General features: G+C 40.0%; 1 protein-coding gene and 1 long non-coding RNA gene across 9 annotated transcripts in view; both read left to right on the forward strand.

Moving 5' to 3' along the window:
* Nucleotides 1-22,965, forward strand: part of LOC117581401 (potassium voltage-gated channel protein Shaker) — a 112,259-nt gene that overhangs the window by 83,651 nt on the left and 5,643 nt on the right. For 7 of the 8 annotated variants that reach the window (XM_034268546.1, XM_034268550.1, XM_034268548.1 and 4 more), the window contains 8 exons: nt 1,119-1,242; nt 1,366-1,534; nt 1,747-1,843; nt 2,573-2,768; nt 2,875-2,996; nt 3,592-3,745; nt 4,276-4,447; nt 10,116-10,245. In XM_034268546.1, coding sequence (XP_034124437.1) covers nt 1,119-1,242; nt 1,366-1,534; nt 1,747-1,843; nt 2,573-2,768; nt 2,875-2,996; nt 3,592-3,745; nt 4,276-4,447; nt 10,116-10,245 — 1,164 coding nt within the window. Of the gene's footprint in view, nt 1-1,118; nt 1,243-1,365; nt 1,535-1,746; nt 1,844-2,572; nt 2,769-2,874; nt 2,997-3,591; nt 3,746-4,275; nt 4,448-10,115; nt 10,246-12,914; nt 13,962-22,965 lie in introns of those variants that run through there. The other variant, XM_034268544.1, reaches the window with a different exon arrangement.
* On the forward strand, nt 18,770-21,196 carry LOC117581406. The gene is made up of 2 exons (XR_004573652.1): nt 18,770-19,079; nt 19,808-21,196. It is a non-coding gene; the product is annotated as an uncharacterized LOC117581406 (long non-coding RNA).

Consider the following 22,965-nt stretch of genomic DNA (forward strand, 5'->3'; position numbering starts at 1 on the left):
TCCATATATTAACCCATGGCTGGCCAAAAGAGTGGGTGCAGCGGCTGCCTGTCGTTCGTGCACTGCACTTACACGCTTAATTAAATGGCACGGCACGGCGCCAAATACTCGTAGCACCAGGCAACAGCAATCCGTGCCTCGGTGCCTGTGCCTGGGTCTGGCTCTGGCTCTGTGCTAGGGTGTGGGTGTGGATCCGCTTCGGGGCCTCGGAAAACCAGCAGCCAGCAGCAACCGCAGCAACAATTGCACATTGTCAGCAACATCAGCGATAAAGGACAAGAAGAGATGGGCGGTGCAGGGTGCAGGGTGCTGGGTTCTGGCAGACAGTGAAGGAGGCATGAAACTCGAGTGGTGGGCACACTGCCAGCTGTGGGCGGAACTGTTCGTTTTTATATGGGATTGTAATACAATTCCAATTACAAGTGTAAACATAAGTATACTGCCAGAGCCCATCTCTATCTATGTGCCTGGACACGGACATGGACATGGACATGGACATCGACATGGCACGGACATGGACATGGACATAGCACATGGACTTTGTTGGCTAGGTTCAGGCTGGGATCGTACTGGCCTGGCCCGGTGCTGTCTTGAGTGCGGAGTTTAATTCGGGCATTTGAAGCTTAACCACCTCTTGGCCAGGCCAAGTCATACGATGCCCCCGGCCCATGTTTTGGCTAAGGCTATGGCTGTCCCTGTGCCTGTGCCTGTGCCTGTGCCTGTGGCTGTGTCTGGGCTCTTGTCCAAATATCGTTAGTGGGGCACATACGGCATACAGCAATTGCAATGGCAATTGAAATCGAGAAGGAGAAACCCAAAGCCAAAACCAAAACAAAAACCGAAAACAAATTCCCCGAACCGCCTCGCAGGCCATCCATTATGCAGCGCCATTGAATATTCAATTGGGGCAAAAGCATCTGGAAAATTGATTCGAGTCCGAAAAGTAATTAAAGACCAGGCCACTGGAGAGCTTTAAGATCGAATCGGTTGAATAATGGAGCTGCGATTACCAGGTTAAATGCGGAATGTCCCACATTCTCACTTCCCCCCTTACCCACTCCGTATATAAATATTTCTCATACGAATCGTATCTAACATTGTTTTTCTCTTCTTTTCAGGTCTTTGCCCAAATTGAGCAGTCAAGACGAAGAAGGGGGGGCTGGTCATGGCTTTGGTGGCGGACCGCAACACTTTGAACCCATTCCTCACGATCATGATTTCTGCGAAAGAGTCGTTATAAATGTGAGTACGAGTGAGCCCAACCCCCACCCACCTGAGAACGGAGCATATTCTCATTCCCCTGAAGCTCATCTTAATTTCTGGCATCCCGAAATATTTGTTTTGTTTTGTTTTGTTTTGTTTTAGGTAAGCGGGCTGAGGTTTGAGACACAACTACGTACGCTTAATCAATTCCCGGACACGCTGCTCGGGGATCCGGCTCGGAGATTACGGTACTTTGACCCGCTTAGAAATGAATATTTTTTTGACCGTAGTCGACCGAGCTTCGATGCGATTTTATACTATTATCAGAGTGGTAAGCATTTTCCTTCTATTATTCTATGGAACATTCTTCTGATCTCTCTCTCTCTCTCTCTCTTCCCTCTTCTGTTTCAATCTCTTCCTTCCTTCATTAATCTGTCTCTTGGTCTGTCTGTTTCTCTTAACTCAACCAAACCCCGAACCGAATTCATTCACAACAATCACTCATCTGTGTATCCTCCTATATACTCGCACTACCATCCACAGGTGGCCGACTACGGAGACCGGTCAATGTCCCTTTAGACGTATTTAGTGAAGAAATAAAATTTTATGAATTAGGTGATCAAGCAATTAATAAATTCAGGTAAGCCAAAGCCAAAGTACACACTGAAAATCCAAACTCGAAACTCCAACACAAAAACTAAAACTCCACACAAATTAGGATTTGGTTTCAAAAATAATTGAATTGGTGTACTGTGGCATGCAGCACGGCAACCAGAACAGAACAGAACAGAACAGAAAGTCAATCACAAGGAAATTAATTTTACATTCGTACTACAAGACTTTGATGTAATCGCAAGTCTATTTATTCAAGATTGCTCCGACTTATTTTGACTCAAGGTTGTTGGGAATTTTAAGGAATTTGTAAGCAATAGAGACAAGCTAGCAATAGAACGAAGAAAGGACCCAAAATCTATGGGCAAGTTGACTATTAATCACTACAATGTTGTTGCCGAGAAGACGATCTGCAGTCGCCATGACCAGAAGGATTCACTTACATTTAAGCCGCCAACTCTACACTTTCAACTAAATTTGTATTGCAGTGCCTCAAAGCTGAGCTGCAAAGTGTTGTCCTTTGGATTTCTGCCATGTCAGTCTAGAGTCCAGTCGGCAATCCTTTGCCATTTTAAGCTTGTTTTATGCGGCGTTTCGATGCGACCCAATCCTGTGTCCTGTTGCCAGTGCTGCCCATAGAAACACACACAAAATACACTTAAGAATTAGGGGAAATAACTGAACTGCATGACGACTAATGGTGATGGGTGTGGGTGTGATCGATCGATCACATTTCTTTGTTTTCTTTTTCTTGCAGAGAGGATGAAGGCTTTATTAAAGAGGAAGAAAGACCATTACCGGATAATGAGAAACAAAGAAGAGTCTGGCTGCTCTTCGAGTATCCAGAGAGTTCACAAGCCGCCAGAGTTGTAGCCATAATTAGTGTATTTGTTATATTGCTATCAATTGTTATATTTTGTCTAGAAACATTACCCGAATTTAAGCATTACAAGGTGCGTACTCCACTCAGCAGTCAGCGGATAATGGATCCAACTGATGCCCCAACTGATGCACACTTCCCTCTCTATTTCTGTCTATCTCTCTCTCCCCGCTCTTTAGGTGTTCAATACAACAACAAATGGCACAAAAATCGAGGAAGACGAGGTGCCTGACATCACAGATCCTTTCTTCCTTATAGAAACGTTATGTATTATTTGGTTTACATTTGAACTAACTGTCAGGTAGGCGAAACCACTTTCACTTTCACTTCCACAACTCCACCACTCCACCACTCCATACTCCTCCATACTCCGTACTCGTACTCGTATGCATATGTACCATACCGCATATAGCATAGCATAAGCTAAGCGAACGAAAGAGATATCCATATAAGTACTAGTAGCACTAGAATACCGATATCTCTCTCTCCCTCTCCCTAACTCTAACTCTCTCTCTCTCTCTCTCTATAAATCTACATCGCTATACCTATCCATACATATATTTATCAACGAATAACTAGAACTCGTTCATGTATATATATATTGATACATATTGATTGAATTTTTGTTTTCTTTTCTTCTCTTTATATTTTTGTCTACGTACGAGTATTCCTTCATTTATAATTTTGATGATCTCTCCAACTATCCAACTCTCTCTTACGTCTCTTATTCTCTCTCTCGTTCTCGTTCTCTCTCTCTCTCTCTCTCTCTCTCTTTCTTTCTGTTTCGTTTCTCCTCTCCATCTTGCTCTCGCTGTCGCTGTCGCTCTCTCTCTGTGTGTGAATCTTTAAACCAAACCAAATCGCTGGTCGTTGTATCGATTATTGTGTGTGTTCAGGTTCCTCGCATGTCCGAACAAATTAAATTTCTGCAGGGATGTCATGAATGTTATCGACATAATCGCCATCATTCCGTACTTTATAACACTAGCGACTGTCGTTGCCGAAGAGGAGGATACGTTAAATCTTCCAAAAGCGCCAGTCAGTCCACAGGTATGAGATTCCGTTTGCCCAATACTCTTCCCACCCCACACACAAACACACATACCATACACATACAAATACTATCTATCTATCAACGTCACACAGAAATACAGTTTTAAGTGTTGCCATCATCATTTATGAGTTGCCTGACATGCTCTAGGGCTGCCTGCCCCCCGCCCTCGAGCCCACAACAAAGTCATGTATTATTTTTTTCTAACAAAAAACGTAACCAACCGATCGATTACACTGCTTTCACACACACACACTTATCGATAACACTCCTCGGAGGTTATGTTCATTGTTGTGTATCCGTATCCGTATCCGCCCCCCACAGTATTCCTATTACAATACTAACAAACAGACATTATTTATATCGATCGATCTATGTACATAAATGATTATCCATCAATTCATTCAATACACACTCACACACCTACACACTTACACAAACACCTATCAACTATACGTATCTGTGTTCTTCATATGTATGCCACCTACTCTATAAATATATATATATATATTTCGATACAAATTTTTAGGACAAGTCATCGAATCAGGCTATGTCCTTGGCAATATTACGAGTGATACGATTAGTTCGAGTATTTCGAATATTTAAGTTATCTAGGCATTCGAAGGGTTTACAAATATTAGGACGAACTCTGAAAGCCTCAATGCGGGAATTAGGTTTACTTATATTTTTCTTATTTATAGGTAAGTTCCAAACAGCAAAAACGAAAAAAACAACCAAAAAAAAAAACTTTAACAAAACAAAATCCAATTTTTGTTATCGATTTACAAGAATTATCAAAAAAAAAACAAAAAACGAAAGAAAATACTGCAAAACGACTGCGACCATCCAACATAGCACAGACAGACTCTCCACCCCCGCGCCCACTTTCTCCAGCCACCAACCCACCGCTCTCTCTCTCTGTCTCTATCTTTATCTATCAATCTCACTGTCTCTTTGTCTTACTGCCCCCATATATACACACACACATATACTCGTACATCCATCAAAAGTTCTGAGAATCGATAATTAAAACAACCACAAAAGATACATATATACATACCTATAGATACTCCTCTCGAAGATGCAGAGATCCAAGAGAGATGTATCTGCAACGTATTTGCGAGCGCAAGCCAGCACATTTATGTTAACTGCTCATCACGATCCCTAAATGCCCGAATACCACAACACCGAACACTAACAGCCCCAGCAACCACAAAGCACAACAAACACCACAAAACATCGGCCAAAGATATACCTAGGAAAACAGCAATAACTCAGACAGCAAACAAAACAGAAAAAACCAAACACACAAAATGATATGTATTGAATATATAATACAAAACAGTGTTGCTTTTTAAGAATTTATCATTTTCGATATTTGATTTGCCACCCACACAAAACGAAACTATACTCTCGATTAGAAGATACGATTTGTAGAACCAGAACTTAAGACTAAGTTATATTTGCCTACGAGCAGTGGCCAAGCAATTAGATATACATACACACTAGTACTTCAGTCAGGAATACTTTCAATCCCCACTTCCACCCAGCCAACCAGCCACCCTTTGTCCCCCAACACACCTAATCTCTGACCCCACAGAACCAACCCAGAATCCACAAACCAGAAACCAGAATCCATAAACCAGAACCCTAGAAACCAGAACCTTCCCCCACAACGAACACACATTATCAAGATTCTCAACGATAGAGATTAGACATAAAAACATCAAGCTAAACTAAAGTAATACTAAAGTAAAGTAAACTAGATTTACTATATATAGTCGCACACACACACACACATGAAAACACTCACAAAAACACACACGAAAACACTCACAAAAATACACTGAGAAACTCCGAGCTAAAACAAAAATTAGAGGAAGCGAAGAGCAGCCTAGAGGCCCGTAGTACAGCCCGTGTACAACTCACCCATTTACGTATATCTAACTTATTTATTGTCATCTTAAAACTAGAACTAAGTACAATCATAGGTCGCCATAAACAAACAAGTGATACTTAGCCATCTCTTATTAATCCCAGCCAGACACCAGCTCAATGCTCAATCTTCCCTTTGCACACACACACGCGCACTTGAAGATACATTTGTACGAGTGTATATGTTTATCCATCCGATACATAAAGATTCCCTAAGAATCTATGACTCTCAAATGTGTGCGTGTTCGTTTGCGTGTGTGTGTGTGCATCGTGTACAAGTATTGTTCACTTTGGATACGTTCGTTGAGTTTCAGATCGATCTTTTGTTTGCGTTCTATATTTGAGTTTTAGTTTTTATTTTGTGGCTCTAGCGATAACCAACAGCAATCTCAATGTACTCGAATTTTAGTCTATTACTCCTGATATACTCTGACAAAGTGCGAAAGGCAAATGCTGTGTGCAATGAAATGGAAATCGAGATCAAAATTGAAATCGAAATGGATATCCCCCATTCGCTGTGCCCTCAATGCCGCGCTCAAGTCGTTGGCAATTTTAAGGACGTCACGTAATTTGCACGCAGAATATATCGTTTGTATCTTTCTATCTCTCCATAGCTGTGTATAGCATCTAAACCTCTCCTCTCCTCTCCACTAAACTCCACTCCACTCTACTCCTTTCCTTACAAAATTCCCCATTCCCTTTCTTCTCCAACTCTGCAACTCTCCTCTGCTTCGGTTGCCTGTTAAACTGCGTTGAAAATACCTTAAAATTGGCAAACTTCTTGGCGTTCAAGCTGTCCAACCAACCAAACGAAGAGTAGAGTGTTGATCAACACTATCGTTGATTTTTGATCCGTTCCTGGATGGATCAAGCAAACAGAAACGAAAAGAAGATGATAAGAAAACCATCTCTTTCGAATAAAGTATATATTTTTTGTATTGTTGTTCATGTTCTCTATCCACCAATAAAAGTTGTTCGTAAATTGTAAACCGTAATCCGTAATCCGTAATCCGTAAACCGTACTCATCATCAACGTTGTCGTTTCGTTGTCGATGTCCATGTCCACAGACTGTGCCGTGGTTGAAATCTTTTGCTTTTAGTTGATAGTTTCTAGCCTCTAGCTTCTAGTTGATAGTTGATAGTGATCCTAATTTCTAGTTGGTCATTTTCATAGCTTATAGTTTGTTGTTGTATCTGTTGAGCGATTAACGTATTAACCAACCATGACTAAGTATCAGATGCGTATGTCTAATCGCTAGTGTACCATATTTAAACCGACATGTGCATAAACAAATCTATATCTACATATATACCCAACAAGCAAATATATCGTTATCTATACGAGCAATATATATGTATGTATGTATGTAAACAACCAATTCAATTACAAGTCAAATTCAATTAAGTGTTTTGTTTATATTTCTGTTTTTTGTTGTCTGTGATCTGTGATCTGTTATCTGTTTCGTTCCATTATTTCTACTTTACGTTGTATCGCCAAAGTTCCATCTCTTATGCAGCTACCTAAACGCTGTAGTATATCGATAATTATCGATTAACGGGCCAAAGGCTGTCGATCTGTGATACACGTAACTGATTAAATATACATATGTATACTGATGTACTGATATTTCCCATAGGATTTATGTTATAATTCAATGGTTGCCTTCTGTTCTTCATGTACCTCTATGTACGTATTCAGTTCTCGTATCATTTGTCTTGCCGTAGTTTAGTCTAAACATACTTATACTTGTACTTACATTTATGTATGCATATAATCGTGTATCGATCTATAGATATATCTATATATATGATCAATTACTAACAATGAAATACTACTTATGATTATTGTATTGTACAGAGTATCTATACATACGTACTTAGCTAGCTCCATGTATCCATTTATTTCTAATCAAACCACAAACCTAATAATATATAATATTGATAATAGTAAATACTACATATACATATAGTTAATCTTGTGGAAAGTTAGTTGCCACCGATTAAGTAGCATTACTAACCACACACACAAACACTTACACATACACATACACTCTGTCTCTCTCTCTCTCACGCAAACACAATGTTTGTGGCCTAAAAGTAGGCTACACACAGTCGAAGTTTGCGCTTTTCCTTTCGAATTTTGTGATAATTTGCAAACCCTTTTTGTTACATTCAAACAAACACACACACAGGAAACACTTATAGTACTTACATAAAAACACAAGTGTCACTTCAAGAACTTTCCAAAATCAATTTCCACACAAAAACAAAAACAAAAAAACAAAAACCAAAAACTAAAACCAAAACAGACATCAATTAAAATTAAATAAAATTCCAGTTGCAGTTATTTCTTCATACCTTATTTTTGTTCCACCTAATCGAATATTCCAATAGTTTTCTTTTAATGCACCAGATTTCAATTCAAACAAAATTAACAACCACAAAAAAAAGCATTTACTAATCTATAGCCATAGTCTTATGTATATCTTGTAGTTGTTTTAAAGAGGAAATAAACCAATTTCTTTGAAAATTCCTTGGAAAAGGTACAAACAAAAGGCCATACACAAAAAAAAATAAACTGAAATTAACAAAAAAAAAAGAAAAACATCTGTGACGGAAAATGGTTAGACCCATCGTCCTGCGAGGACCCATTCCTCCATTTCCCAACAGATTCCCAAGCAGAAACGCACAAATACTAACGACTCGATTGCATACTAACGATACATTAATGAATCTGAATCTCTGTTTGACTCGCCCTGAATTAATTGATCGCAGGCGTGGTCCTGTTCTCGTCGGCGGTCTATTTCGCGGAGGCTGGCAGCGACAATTCGTTTTTCAAGTCCATACCGGACGGCTTCTGGTGGGCTGTGGTGACCATGACTACGGTGGGATATGGTGATATGAGGTACAGCCTATTGTTTAAATTGTCCACACGTTCCAATCCCATAATTGTGCTGCTCTGCCATGGGCACCATTGTGGTGTCATGTGCTGGTGCTCTCACTTCTCACAAGCTACTCTCGATCTTGTAAACCTGCTCTAACATCTATATTCATATATGTGTATCTACTATTTACTATCTCTCTTTCTTCCTCTCTCTTTAATCTGTTTGTCTGAGTGTTTGTAATGCAAGTCTGTCTGTCTCTTACCCTGCCATCAATCCATCCACTTTATCTCTTTTTCTCTGTCTCTTTCCTGGAGCTGTATATGTCTTAATGTTTTGCTTTTGTCACCATGCTATGTACATACCATATTATGTATGAGAGGGCATCGAAGGACCCACAAAAAGGAGCACACCCTCAGATTTGAGGGGCTCCATTACGAAGGCCCCAGTCCACTCTTCGCTCTCACCCCAGCGCTGTACAGTTGCTCCCCCTGTATATTGAACTGAACGATGTGATTAAGCTCCTGTAAGCCCTTCTTAGATGTTGTACTGTGTGATCGCTCGCTTTTATCCAATATTCCAACTCACATAGACCTAACCTCCAACTCTGTACATAAATCTTTAGTCTATGCATATGCGTCCCACATTTTCATTTTCATTTTCATTTCATGTCTCAGTTCCGTTCTTTTGCGTTCCGTTCATTCCAATTATGATTTTTATGTTTCCACTCCCATCCATCCCCACAAATCGTTTGGCATGGTGTCTGTCAAGCTCCTCCTCTTTCATTCAGTTCGTTTCGTTCCGTCTTCATGTGGACTTCTTTTCATTCGTCTTTAGTATTTAACCATGTGTGTGTGTGTGTCTCTCTCCCACCACTTGTCACAGCCAGACAGCAATGAAAGAGTCTGGATTAATTCTCTGGCCAATTTGGTCGGTTGTCTGTTCTGCCTGTGGGCGTTTGTTCTACCACAACTACTCGCATATCACCATAGTGAGAACAATGAGAAAGAAGCTCACCAGAAACCGCTTTCAGTGCCCTCACACGGTCACATCGTCATTTTGAATTTCTGCTTGGGAATTCCGCCGGATTGCAGATTGGGGAAATGCAGTAAATCGCAGTAAATCCTCAATGGAGCATTCACTCGTGAATGATACAACTATTTTTGTTAGCCCGAGACAGCAAAACCAACACAGAGCCAGCCAGGGCTACCGAACTGTCCTGGCCGCAGACAACAAGAAACAGAAAGAATGTAACACAAATGAGCCTCACACCAACAAAACAATCAAAAAAACCAAAACAAAAACCAAACACACCGAAAACGGACGAGCTTCTGACGGACCCCTAAAAGACTAAAAGACTACCCACAACGGACACACCCAAAACTCTCTCTATCTCGAAAAAAAATAATGAAACTTTTTGGTTTAATGTTTATTTTTGAATAAAAAAAAAAATATTGAAAAAATTTAAAACAAATAAAAAAATTATAGCAATCAAAAACAATAAGAATATAATACCAATGCAAAGCAATATTTCTCCCATCAATTTTTTTAGGCGTCGTACTCTTCTCATCGGCGGTTTATTTTGCGGAAGCTGGAAGCGAAAATTCCTTCTTCAAGTCCATACCCGATGCATTTTGGTGGGCGGTCGTCACCATGACCACCGTTGGATATGGTGACATGACGTATGCAAATCTATACAATTCTAACTCTTATGATTACCTTTACGAAAACTCCAGTTATAATTATGATTATGATTTTGATATCGCTTTATTTTCCCGTTCCCGTTTCTGTTTCGTGTTGTCTCTGTTACCGTTCCCGTTCCCGTTACCGTTACCGTTAACATTCCTTATGCTCCTGCCAGGAGCGTGCCGTCGCTTTAGCGGCATTCCTCCTCCCGCTACCACTATATTCTTTTCTATTTTTCGACTACCACTATTTCGTTATTTATGACTAACCCACCGCTCCATCCCACAAAGTCAAAGCCTAAATATAATATTTACTGTAAATGGCTAACCTGACCTAAAGCTCCTACATATATGGTTTTGTAATTCCATTCCCGATTACAATACGCAAAAATCTCTAACCAAACCAAACCAAACCTAACCCAACTGTTGCTATCTCTTACTTTGACTCGCTGAGCTGTTTGTTTGTATTCTGTATTCAGTATTTGTATTTGTCTATGACAAGTTATATTTGTCTTTGTATTTGTCTCTGTATTCTGTATTTGTATTCTGTATTTGTATTCGTCTAACCAATTTTGTTCCATTCCGTTTCTTTCATATTACTTTTGACTCAGTTGACTCGGTTCTGTTTCACCTTCAATTTAGTTTCAATTCGTTTCACATGCAGAAAGCATTTGTCTTTCTCTCTCTCTCTCTCTCTCTTTCTGTTTTGATGAGATCTCAATATAGTTTTCATTTCAATGCTGTTCGAAGCGATTGTTTCAGATTCCAGTTTGCCCTTCAGTTTTAAATGCCATTATTTTATTATCGCAATTATCAATGTAAACGTTGTGTCGTTGTTTAGTTCACCTATGAAAAACCAAAAAAAGATAAGCAAAATATTGATAACCATATGAAAAATACTAGAAAACTGCTGGAAAATATCCCATCAGCTCAGCTCTATTCCACACTCACCGAGCATTGTACAGTGAAGAGTACAGTGCACTCCCATCCATCCATTCTCATCATCCTCGAAATACACATACACTGGCGATCCCCGACAAGGGGGCACACACAAAAACACTTTGAGGATAACGGTAACTTCATTTACTGCTGCGAAAAAACAGTTAATCGAGTTTTGTTCACACCAACACCAACACCAACACCAACTCCAACAACAACTAAACCGATATATAAAAAGTTTCTACAGAAGAGGAACAGGATAGTAGGAGGGAAAGGCGAGCATGCTGCATGGGCTCAATATGCGCCACGCACACCAAAAAACACACACACACACACACACACACACACATACAGACACCTTCTCACGCCCATTCCCACACATAGTCAGCCACACAGATACAAAAGTTTTTAGCTTTAGCTGCTGCCAAAAAAAAATGTGCCCAATGCGCCTGCCAAATCGAATTACTCGAACTGCCAATGATTCCAGTCCCTCAAACCTTGGCCTATAGTCCTGTCCTGTCCTGACCCATCCATCCATCCTATACTGTCAGACGAGAAAAGTTTCTGTTCCACACGCACAAATTTTGTCGATTGTTTCTGTCTGTCCACTTCCAACTTCCACCTCCCACTTCCACCCACCCGCACCAGCGTTTTTCGATCGCACTTGTGCAATAATTATATTTACATACATATCTAACACTACAGCTACAGCTACAGCTACAGCTACAGCCACATCTAAAACAGCTCAGCTGCCTTCACACTTCAAAGAGTTTTTCTCTACCACCATGCGAGCCACCAATATCCACCAATCCAATACGCTACTCCACTCCAAGTTCCAAGTTCTAAGTGTTGTGCCATCTTTCGAGTAATCTTTTGGTTTGATCGTTCGCTAGACTAATGCCTATTTACTCTCATATACCCCGTACCTACCCTGTATATACATCCCGTACTGCCGTACTACCCGCCTCTATCTATCTATCTATCTATCTATCTATCTACATATGTACGTATCTATATCTACCTATATGTATGTCTGCCCAAATATGAATCTCTCTATACATACCTTACCCATCCCCTTATATGTTTACTATAACTATATATTGAAACGAATATCCATATCTATACCTATATCTATATCTATATAATGCGTAATGCTGTATGATTTTGCAATTGCATATAGTATATGACAAAAAAAAAAGAACCAAAATCAAAATAATACCAACGCAAAATGAATATTAAGAACAAACGAGAGTTTTACTTTACATTTCTTATATATTTGTATTTTCATTTTATTTATATCGTTCGTTCGTTAACATCGCTCGCTTCCATCCAAACAAACAAAATACCAATTTTCAAAATATAAAAAAAACTCCAACCAACAACCAACTCCAAAATTCTCAATTCAAATCAAATCAAAATATAAATCAAAACCAAAAAATGTACAAAACAAAAATAAAAACTCCCCAACAACGAAAAAAATATTTTTGCACAAAAATCTCACCACAAAATACCAAATATCTACGATAACAATCGATAACAACAACGAAATGCAACCCCAAAACGACCGAAACTGAAACCAAAACCGAAATGATCTGCATTGAACTTGTATCTTTTATCGTTTGATATACGATAACTGCAATCGATTGAATTCGAAATTGATATTGATATTGAAACTAAAACTGAAATTTGATTATTGAAAATTTTGAAATGAAATTCATGAAATACAGACCCGTCGGCGTTTGGGGCAAGATTGTGGGATCACTGTGTGCCATTGCTGGTGTGCTGACAATCGCACTGCCGGTGCCGGTTATCGTCAGTAATTTTAATTACTTCTATCACCGCGAAACGGACCAGGAGGAGATGCAGAGCCAGAACTTTAATCATGTCACTAGTTGTCCATATTTGCCAGGTACACTAGGTAAGTTCCACCCCTCTCTGTGTGTGCACTCTCTCTGTGTGTGTCTCTCTGTTGTACTCGTACTCGTACTCGTAGCCTCGTGAGCCTCGTGCTCATGCCCGTGCTCGTACTCGTTACTCGTTAATCGTTTACGCATATACCACATATCCGAATGGATAATCCAGACCGCCCGTCCCCCAACCAACCAACCAACCAACCAACCAACCAACCAAGAACCAACAACCAACAACCAATCAACCAACCACAACCTCACATACTTACTACTCAAGTAGAGCAACCAAACAACCGCCAACAAAAAGAATGTGTAGAAAGAAACAAGAATTAGAAGTACCCGTGCCGAATAAAAATAGAAACATTTACGAAGAAAGAAACGAATTGTGGGTGGCATCCCTGCCCTGCCCCTGCCCTGCCCTGCCGCTGAGGCAGGCCAGCGAAGGCCGGACAGGCTGCAGGCTGCAGGCTGCAGGGTGTTGGCTGCCGGCTGCGTTTACGGGCAGCCCAAAACCTGCTGAAACGCAGGCGGCAGCCCTGTCCACGGCAGAGGCAGCGGCTGTGGCAGCCCCACAAGCAACGTACTCTGCACGTACTGTGTGTTTTGTGTGTAAGGCAAGAACTACAACAAAAAACATTATTGTAATTGATGCATTACAACTGTATGTGTGATCTCCTCTTTCTCTCTTCTCTCTCTCTTCTTTTTGTTTCTCTCTTTATTCCGTCCAACAATTGTATGGAAAATTTGAATATCGAAACGTGATCTCCAAACAAATCCAAATCCAAACCGAATCAAACCGTACCATACCCATACCCATGCCATACCGATCCGAACTGTTCCGCTCCTGAATTCCGATGAATTCTTCTCCCACCATCCTGGCATCCCACCAACCCGCTCACCACACACACGCCTGCAATCGATCTCACGACACCCACCACCCCCCGTTCTCCAACAAACACAAAAACACACACACACAAACAACCTTGTATGCCACCGCGTGCCGAAAACTGGGTGACAACCACACTAAACAATTGACTACAAACTACCAAGTAGGTCAACACATGAAGAAATCATCGTTGTCCGAGTCCTCATCGGATATGATGGATTTGGATGATGGTGTCGAGTCGACGCCGGGATTAACTGACACACATCCTGGACGTAGTGCGGCAGCTGCCCAGTTTTTGGGAGCCCAGCAACAGCAGCAGCAGCAGCAGCAACAGCAGCAGCAACAACAGCAGCAGCAGCAACTGCAGCAGCAGCAACTGCAGCAACAGCCAGCATCGTCGACGTCGATGTCGATGTCGATGTCGCTCGATAAGCAACTCCAACATCCCCTGCAGCAGCACCCACTACAGCAGCAGCCGTACCAGTCGCCGACGCAGCCGCAGCCGCAGCATAACGGCTTCAAGCAGCAGTCCACAATGAGCGCGAGCACGGCGGCAACAACGAGTAGCGCGAGCGGCAGTGGGAGTGCCAGCGGCAGCGGCGCCACCACCCTCACCATGAGGCACAATAATGCCCTGGCAGTTAGTATCGAGACCGACGTTTGACTACTGGGTAAGTGTTGGTTAACTCGCTTTCGCACACTCCTCTCACTCTCTCTCTCTCTCTCTCGACCGCTCGCTCACTCGCTCGCTTTCCCTCTCTCTTTCTCTCACACTCATCCCAGCTCCATTTCCCTCTTTCCGGCCCCACCTCTATCTCCCACTCTCCGACCCTCCTCGCTCACTATCTGTACCCAACTAAATCACTTCCACTTCACCTTCCTTGTGCACCTCTAAACAGTAGAGCCTAACTTAGTTAAAGTGTTGCAAAACGCCACAAAGAAATTCCAAAACGGATTGTGCGCACTGCCACAGATACCAGAGACCACAGAGTTGTGCCTACAGACTAGAGACACTTTCTACCCAACTACGAGTACTCAAAGTGGCAGTGCGGACAACCAATCAATTGAATTGAACTGAATTGAATTCCGATTTGATTAGAACATAACTTTTTCTCTCTTTTCTCTCCACGTGGCGCTCCCTCCCACCTACGCGATACATACTCGTATGTCTTTACTTACGTCTGAACCTATCAATACCTTTGACTTGTATGTATGTATGTATGTCTCGTTCTCGTCTCTGTATTTTTTACGTATGGGAAACCAACCCACAATTGTATTTATTGTATATCTGACATATATCTATCTGGTCCGATCTGATCTGATCTGATGTTATGTGCTCTGATCAGGGCGAAAGATGTTAAGTGGTATAGAATTGGCCTTGACAAGAGTTACGTTGGATGCCAGAAACGACTACAAAGAAAGCTGTTTGTATTTAATTTAAGTAGAACAAACAACAAAACAAATTTAATCTATGGCTAAATTAATCTAAATCCTAATTTACATTTAAATTACATTTAATTAAATTATAAACTTAATCTTAAACGTGAACAACAAACACAAAAGCAAGAGCATACCCCAAACCAAAAACAAAAACAGACCCAAACACAAAACAAGCAAATCAAGTTGAAATCATCTCGAAAAGGAGAGGAACAGAGTCGAGGCACCACCCCCTATGTGTACATAAAATTGCATATGTATGTACATATGTACGTACATATAACCCAGGCATTGTCCAACTAAAACTATTAACCCCATAAAGATAAAAGCAAATGAAAGCATAAACAACGAACGAATTGCTGGCGGCAGCAGATGGGAAGGCCCACATAAACTAACTCAAAGATTTTAGATCTAATTCATTGAATGCCATAACATAACTAGCCCTGCATAATCCGACCACACAACTGTAAATAAGTCAGTAACTCATAACACAACAATCAAACCAAAAAGCTGATCAAAAAAGAGCACAGAACAGGTTGAACAGAAGTGTAGCACAGAGCAAGCAGTACTTCAGGCAGTCCGCATAGAATAGGATGGGATGCAGTTACAGTAGAAAGAAAGCAGTCCAGCTGGAATGCAAGCAGTCACAGGCATACAAATCAGAAATAGACACTCCACCCACACACACACACTTACACTAGCACTAACACTGAACTAAAAGTATAGAAAAACTGCCGTAATATTTAATAAAACCCAATGTGTATAGTGTTCAAAGTTTAAACAAAACAAAAAGGGGAGAACCTTCATAGCAACTGCAAACGAGATTCGACGCAATATCTGCTTTTAAATGTGACAGGAAGTACATATACATGTAGCCTAATATAGACAACTAACCAGCTAACTGAAGTAACTAAGCGATAAGCCTAACCACAGCATATGCGTGCATTTATATATGTTTATGTGTATGTGTATGTGTACCACTAAGACAACAACAAAAACAACAGCGACAGTAAACACTAAAGCCCCTCGGTCCTAGTCGGGATCGTCAATCCATCGATTCAGTTGCGAGGATTTTGTTTTTTGACTAAAGCTTCAGGGAAATCTCTAGCCCTCCAATGGCCACACCCACACCTACACCCACCCACTAACCACCAAACTTACCAAAAACTGAACACTTACCTGTCTACTGTACCCATATCAGCTGACGAACAGAACCTGCGATTCTTCTGCTTCGATCCCCCCGAATTAAATCGAAATAAAAAGTACAAATATTCAACTAAACAAAGAAAAGAAAACAAATGAAATTTTCATAAATAATACAATACAAGGAGCAATAGCAATTTTTGTTGTTGTTGTTAAACTACAGGCAAAAGAGCATTAATCCACATGCAACGGATGGATATCCCAGTCCCAGATCAGCTCAACCACAATAACAAACAAAAAACAAACAACAAATGAGAGTAATGAAAAACAAAACGGGAAACGCTCTTATGATTTTATAATACAAAATATTATATATTTAGAGGCCCATACGACCGACTACGTTCAGATAACAAGAGATATACATTTAAAGACAAAACAAAAAAGGCAAAAAAAAAAAAAAAGGGAAAGAAAAATGATGATAAGATGAGCTGCTACCGAGATCCTGCCTGAGACATACTTCTTCAACTGGATTGCATAGGCCCCCAAACCTCTCCCACAACACACACACACACACACACATGCATACACAAATTTACACATAGACAGAAAAAAACGAGTATAAAATGTATGGAAAACCAAGAGAATTCAAATCGTTGACTGAAACTATGCAATTTCAAAATTTTGCATACAATGTATAAATAAATATATTAAAAAGTATAAAAAGCTAAAAAAAATTAAAACAAATTTATATTTATGTATATATGTATATGAGTGTGTGTTAATAGATACATATACTTGCATATATGTACATATGTATGTATATATGTAACCTGTAAATAAAAAGGAACCAGCAGTTGTATATTGAAGATAACCAAAAAAAAAAAAAACCAAAAAAAAAAAAAAAAAAATGTGTACATTTTAAAAGCTTCGAATACCGTCCACGCACACATACAACAATTACACACACACCATGATCAGAATCGGGGGAATGGAAATTAGGGAAGAGAGGGTTAAGGGTTAAGGGAAATGCCTTATGGAACAGCCCACGCCCCCTCCTCCGATCCCACTGCCAGCCCCTCCCCTGCCAACATCATCCATCTCCCGTCCCATCTGCAGTCCCACATCCAGCCCCACTCCCAAGTTAATTGCAATATAGAAGAGAAGAAGAGCTTACCGAACCAGAAATAATACTTTTCCAAGCTCCGGCGAGCAGGGGCGATCGATCGAACTCTGTGTGTACATATATGAAAGACCACACATCCAGAGTCCGAGTTAGAGTCCGAGCCCCCGAGATCTAGCCGGTTCCCCTTCGTGGTAGGGTCTGCCCATTTCTGGCCTATAACTGCTGTAAATACTCTCGAAGCAAAGCTGAAAAGCAAAAGTAAACAGAAAATTCAAATGCTTTTTTGTACAAAATAAAATCTTAACAACCACTCTATAATCATAAACGTTAAATAAATATAACAAAGAACCATGAACGATGCACCCGAGAGCAACACACATGCAAAAATGTCCTTTAGTTGTACTGTATTTAGCCACTCCAGAGTCCTTGTATCTCTTAGAAGTAGAAAGGAGGGAGTCATAGGAAGTAGTGAGGAATGAGAATAAGCGAAACGCAAACACCAAAAGGAGGAAACGATAGGAAGAATAAGGATAGGGAGGAGAACAGAAGACGAGGAAGCTGGAAGCAACAGGGGAAAAATGGATAAAACGAAACAGATCCGCTTAACTATGTTTAGACTATGATTTAGGACAGAGACCAGGGGGCAGAGGAGATGATTTTAGCGTAATAGATACAAGATACAAAATACCACATAGCAGATAGCAGATACAAAGGGTCGAGTGTAAAGTAAGGTTGTTTTTTTTTCCTAGCATTAATCTAGACAATTGAATAAATTTAGCGAACCTATGTATGTATGATAATTGTAAATGAGTCTAAGGATTTCCAATGTATAGCAGGACATAGGATTCGTGTTTAGTTGTATTCTTATGGTTATTCGTTCATACTCGTAATGTTCTTTTCCTACATCTTAAGACTTTGATTTAATCACAAAACTGAGCCACTAAAATTACCTTAAAACACACACAAAACAAGCAAAAAAGAACAAAAAAAAAAAACAAAACCAAACAAAAAATTTTAAATAAAAATAAAGTAAAGAAAACAGAAAAACAAATTGTGTTGATATTAACCTATGAACGCTTAAAACAAAACCAAACAAAGAGAAAACAAAACAACAACAAAAAAAAAGAAAAACAACAAAAAAATAAAAATTTTGGAATAAATGTGTTCAGCAAAAGAAATGTTATTATATGTTTAAATAAATTACAATTAAAATTAAAATTACAATTACAATTAATTCGAGATGGACAAACATTTAATGTAATTCAATTGAGCTAAGTACACGAGAAAAATTTTACAAAAATTCAAATTGTATATATAGAAGCATATACATACATAGCACATAGCCTAACACGTAGCCACACACACACATACCCACACACACACACACACGCACGTGTGCTGCAATCGAGTCACGAGCTGTGGACTAAACAGAAAAGAAACCCTAGAGTAACTCGTACCAAAGAAATTCCAGCCATGGTCTTGCATATAATGAAGCAGCAGACTCAAAACTCAGCACAAACCGAGAATAAAAAGGGAAAGGAAAAGGAAAACGAAAACCAATCTGATCCAAGCCGAGCCAAGCCGATCCTTTCCGATGTTCATCAACTAAAGCCGAAAGCAAAGACGAAATTAAAGAAAGAGTTTTTGAAGTAATTTTTTGTTTTATTTCGCACACTCCGCTGTGCCGCATTGTAAATACTTACTTTCTTACTACTACTAGCTAACACGAGTATCTACTCAACAGTAAATGCATTACGTTTGCCAGCGTATCCGTATCCGAGTCGCATTGCATTCCGTTTCCGTAACGTATCATTCGGTAGATTTTTCAATTGTATTTTGCCAATATATTTGTAGTTAGTCCAACCAAAGTGGAATCGGTAATCGTAACAGTAGTCTTTTCGATCTACCTAGCCTGAAAGCAATCGGTTGACATGTATTCTTAGTTTACATGTTGTTATTCTGTAACTTTAGTCCTGTCTTTGGCATATCACCCACCAGAGACAGCAGCAGCAGCAGCAGTTGACAGCTAATCGATCGCAATGCTAATTTAAAAACCCACAAACAAGTACAAACAGAGGCACACACACAAACATACACACACACACCCATTCGTATTCATAGACTTATTTAGAGCTGAAGGCGCATCTCATCCGATATTTGTATTAGTTTCGTATGCTTGAACTTTGCTCTACTCTCTCCACCCAACCCAACTCGAACCCAACTCGAACCCAACTCGAACCCAACTCGAACCCAACTCGAACCCAACTCGAGCCCAACTCGAACCCAACTCAACTCAACGCTATCGAACTTTACTCTACTCAACGCAACTGTAGCCTACTCTACTGTACTCTAGTCGTAACCTAGCCCAAGCGGACAAGCGTAAAGCTACTACTAAAGATACTCGAATAAACGAAGAAATCTCCAGGAGAAGAAGCAGACATATCGTTGTAAAGCAAAAACATAATTATAATCGTAATAACCAAGCTCAGACACGTGAGAATAACTCGAAGAATGAATCGAATCGAATAATTAACACATGGCAAAACGCAAAAGAAGGAAAAACGCAAAACAACAAAACTGAACTGTCACAACAAAAAGAACAAGCAAGAAACGCTCGACTTCTCCTAAATTTAAACCAGAAACAATCCTTTCAAGTTTTCCATTAAATTTAATTGCAAACTAAACGACAAAACACTTAACACGCATACGAAAAACGAAAAACTAAACGAACACACACAAAAACCAAAAAGAAAGAATAAATAATACCTACTATATACCATATGCTAAAGCTATATTCTATACACGTACGAGTAAATCAAAACATACAAAATAAAACCAGCCACAAATAATGAAAACTATCTGTCAGACTCTTCTCAATGCTTCTAGAAACATACAAAAAAACCACACAAAATTTCTATTAAGGACAAAGACTGCAAATAGAGATTAAAAAAAGAAAAAAATATATAATAATATATGTATAATGTATATGTATACATAAAAAAAATATTGATATATTTGTTAAAATTCTTTGTTGATTGATTTCCAATTTTGATTTGGCCTTGTTTCAAACATCCAAAATATATGTTTAAGTTTAGCTAGAAGCTCCAAGACCCACAGCCGGACCGAACCCAGGCGAATCGAACGGAACCGAACCGAACCGAACACAACCGAACAGAATTGGGAGAACAGCCCCCCAGACCTTAACTGAACCCAATTAGACCTAGATATGTTTGCAGGTACCCATGAGCCCATAGACCAAGCAGAAACCCAACGAACAGAGCATCGGCAATAGCATGAATAAAACACATGAACGATAACGATAAACTGAGAAACAATAACACAGAAAACAGCAGAGAACCAAAAGAAAAACCAGAACAATACGAATCAAAGCATATAAAAGATAACAGCAGATAACACGAGTAATCCACAACATATAGAAAAATAACTTAGTATTACGCCCAATAAGATATGACAAATACAAAAGCAAAACCAAGAAACAAAAAGCTAAAAAAAAACCCACTCAAAAAATAAACCAAAAGGAAAACCAACAAAACGAAAAAACCAAAAGGAAATGTTGTTAAGATTAAAATGAAATGTTTTATAATCGTTATTCAATAAAAATACAAACAAAAAAAGTAATAAAAAATAATTTACAAAAAGAAAGCATCCATCAACCGTACAACAACAACAAAAACACATCCAAAGACGAATGCGAGCCCGAAAATTAAGCTGTTCGAGCAATATGTAGATGTAATTATCCCTATTCCAGTCGTAAATACGTATACATGGTGGTCTCTGACCCCCTTTCGCCCATCATCCCTCCATCCTATCCACCTGTACCCCTAAATACCTATACCAATACCACCAGCCATCTAACATAGCTTGTGTTTCGTATCTAAGTACTCGTATGTTTTTGGGTAGATCTTTGCAGAGGGAGTGGCAAGTATCTAGCCATAGAATCGTTATCCATAACCATAAGCCTAGAATATAGTTGAATACTCGTATAACTAAGAACCCACAAGGTCTAACTATTCCTTCTTCCCAACCCCCCAGCCCTAAGCCCACTCCCAAACACACGAACACATTCAATATTTAAATATTTTTATATAACTACCTTTATCTCGTATAACCATCATGTAAGGAGCACAACATTCTCTTGCGGACATTTCTTAGCGTAGTCTTAGCTCTATTGCCTTACTCCTCTGTCTTAACACACACACACACACACACAATCACACAGACACTTACTCGCCGTCTTACTCATGCGAAGGCGAACGATCAAAAACAAAGCCCCAGAAAACAAAAAACAAAAACCCACCGATAAAACTATAAAAAGAAAATATTGAAATTTTTACTGAAAATCTTGGAAAGTTGAAGTCCGAACAGGTCAAGCCCAGGTCCAGCCAGGCCCAGGCAAGCCAGGCGGTGCTGAATCCAGCGAACGGTGAGTGTGAAAAAAACCCCCGAGTCCAGCCCCAGAGCCCAGAGCCCAGACCCCAGCCCCAGCCCCACCCAATCTCTCTCCACGGTTACCACCATCCGATTTCTGTGTATCTCTTCCAAATCTATATATTGTATATGTATCCACCATATGTCTGTCTCCCGCCCCCTCTCAATGGAGCGGGGGCTGTGGGGTGGCAGTCTCAGTTTTATTTTAAATATATCCATCTCTCTCTGTCTCTATCTCTCTGAAACTCTGTTTTGATTTGACTTTGGTATCTACTATTCGTATTCGTTTTTTGTATGCCTCCATTTTGCCTATCCATTTTGGTTTTGCCTATCTACGCGTATGTATATCTGCCTATCTATCCCCCCTGGATATACATACGTATGCTAAGCGCGCAACTACTCTCGTATATCCTGAATACTACATATATGTATGTATATCTTATGCCAATATTAGATGTACTCGTATATGATATGTGATAATAATACAATATATTAATCGTTTATGGAATATTTTGTAAACTTTTTGCTTACATTCTCCCCCTCCCCTCTAAATGTATAAAAACCAAATGTAAGAAACGCTTCAGCGCTCAGTCTGCTCAGCCTGCACCTGCCGAAGCTCCTGCGCTCCGCTCCTGTTCCCGTTACAGCTACCAGCTACCAGCAATCGCTATCGTTATCGTTATCGTTATCGTTAAGCTATTGCTATCGCCTACCATTACTGCTATCGCAACCAGCAATGCCATCAGCAGCAGTAGAAACGGCCACTGCAACTGCAACATCAACATCTGCAAGAGACCTGCAGCAGCAGCAGCAGCAGCAGCAGCAGCAGC

Source organism: Drosophila guanche, unplaced genomic scaffold (genome assembly GCF_900245975.1).
Source record: "Drosophila guanche unplaced genomic scaffold, DGUA_6, whole genome shotgun sequence".
Classification (NCBI taxonomy): Eukaryota; Metazoa; Arthropoda; class Insecta; order Diptera; family Drosophilidae; genus Drosophila; species Drosophila guanche.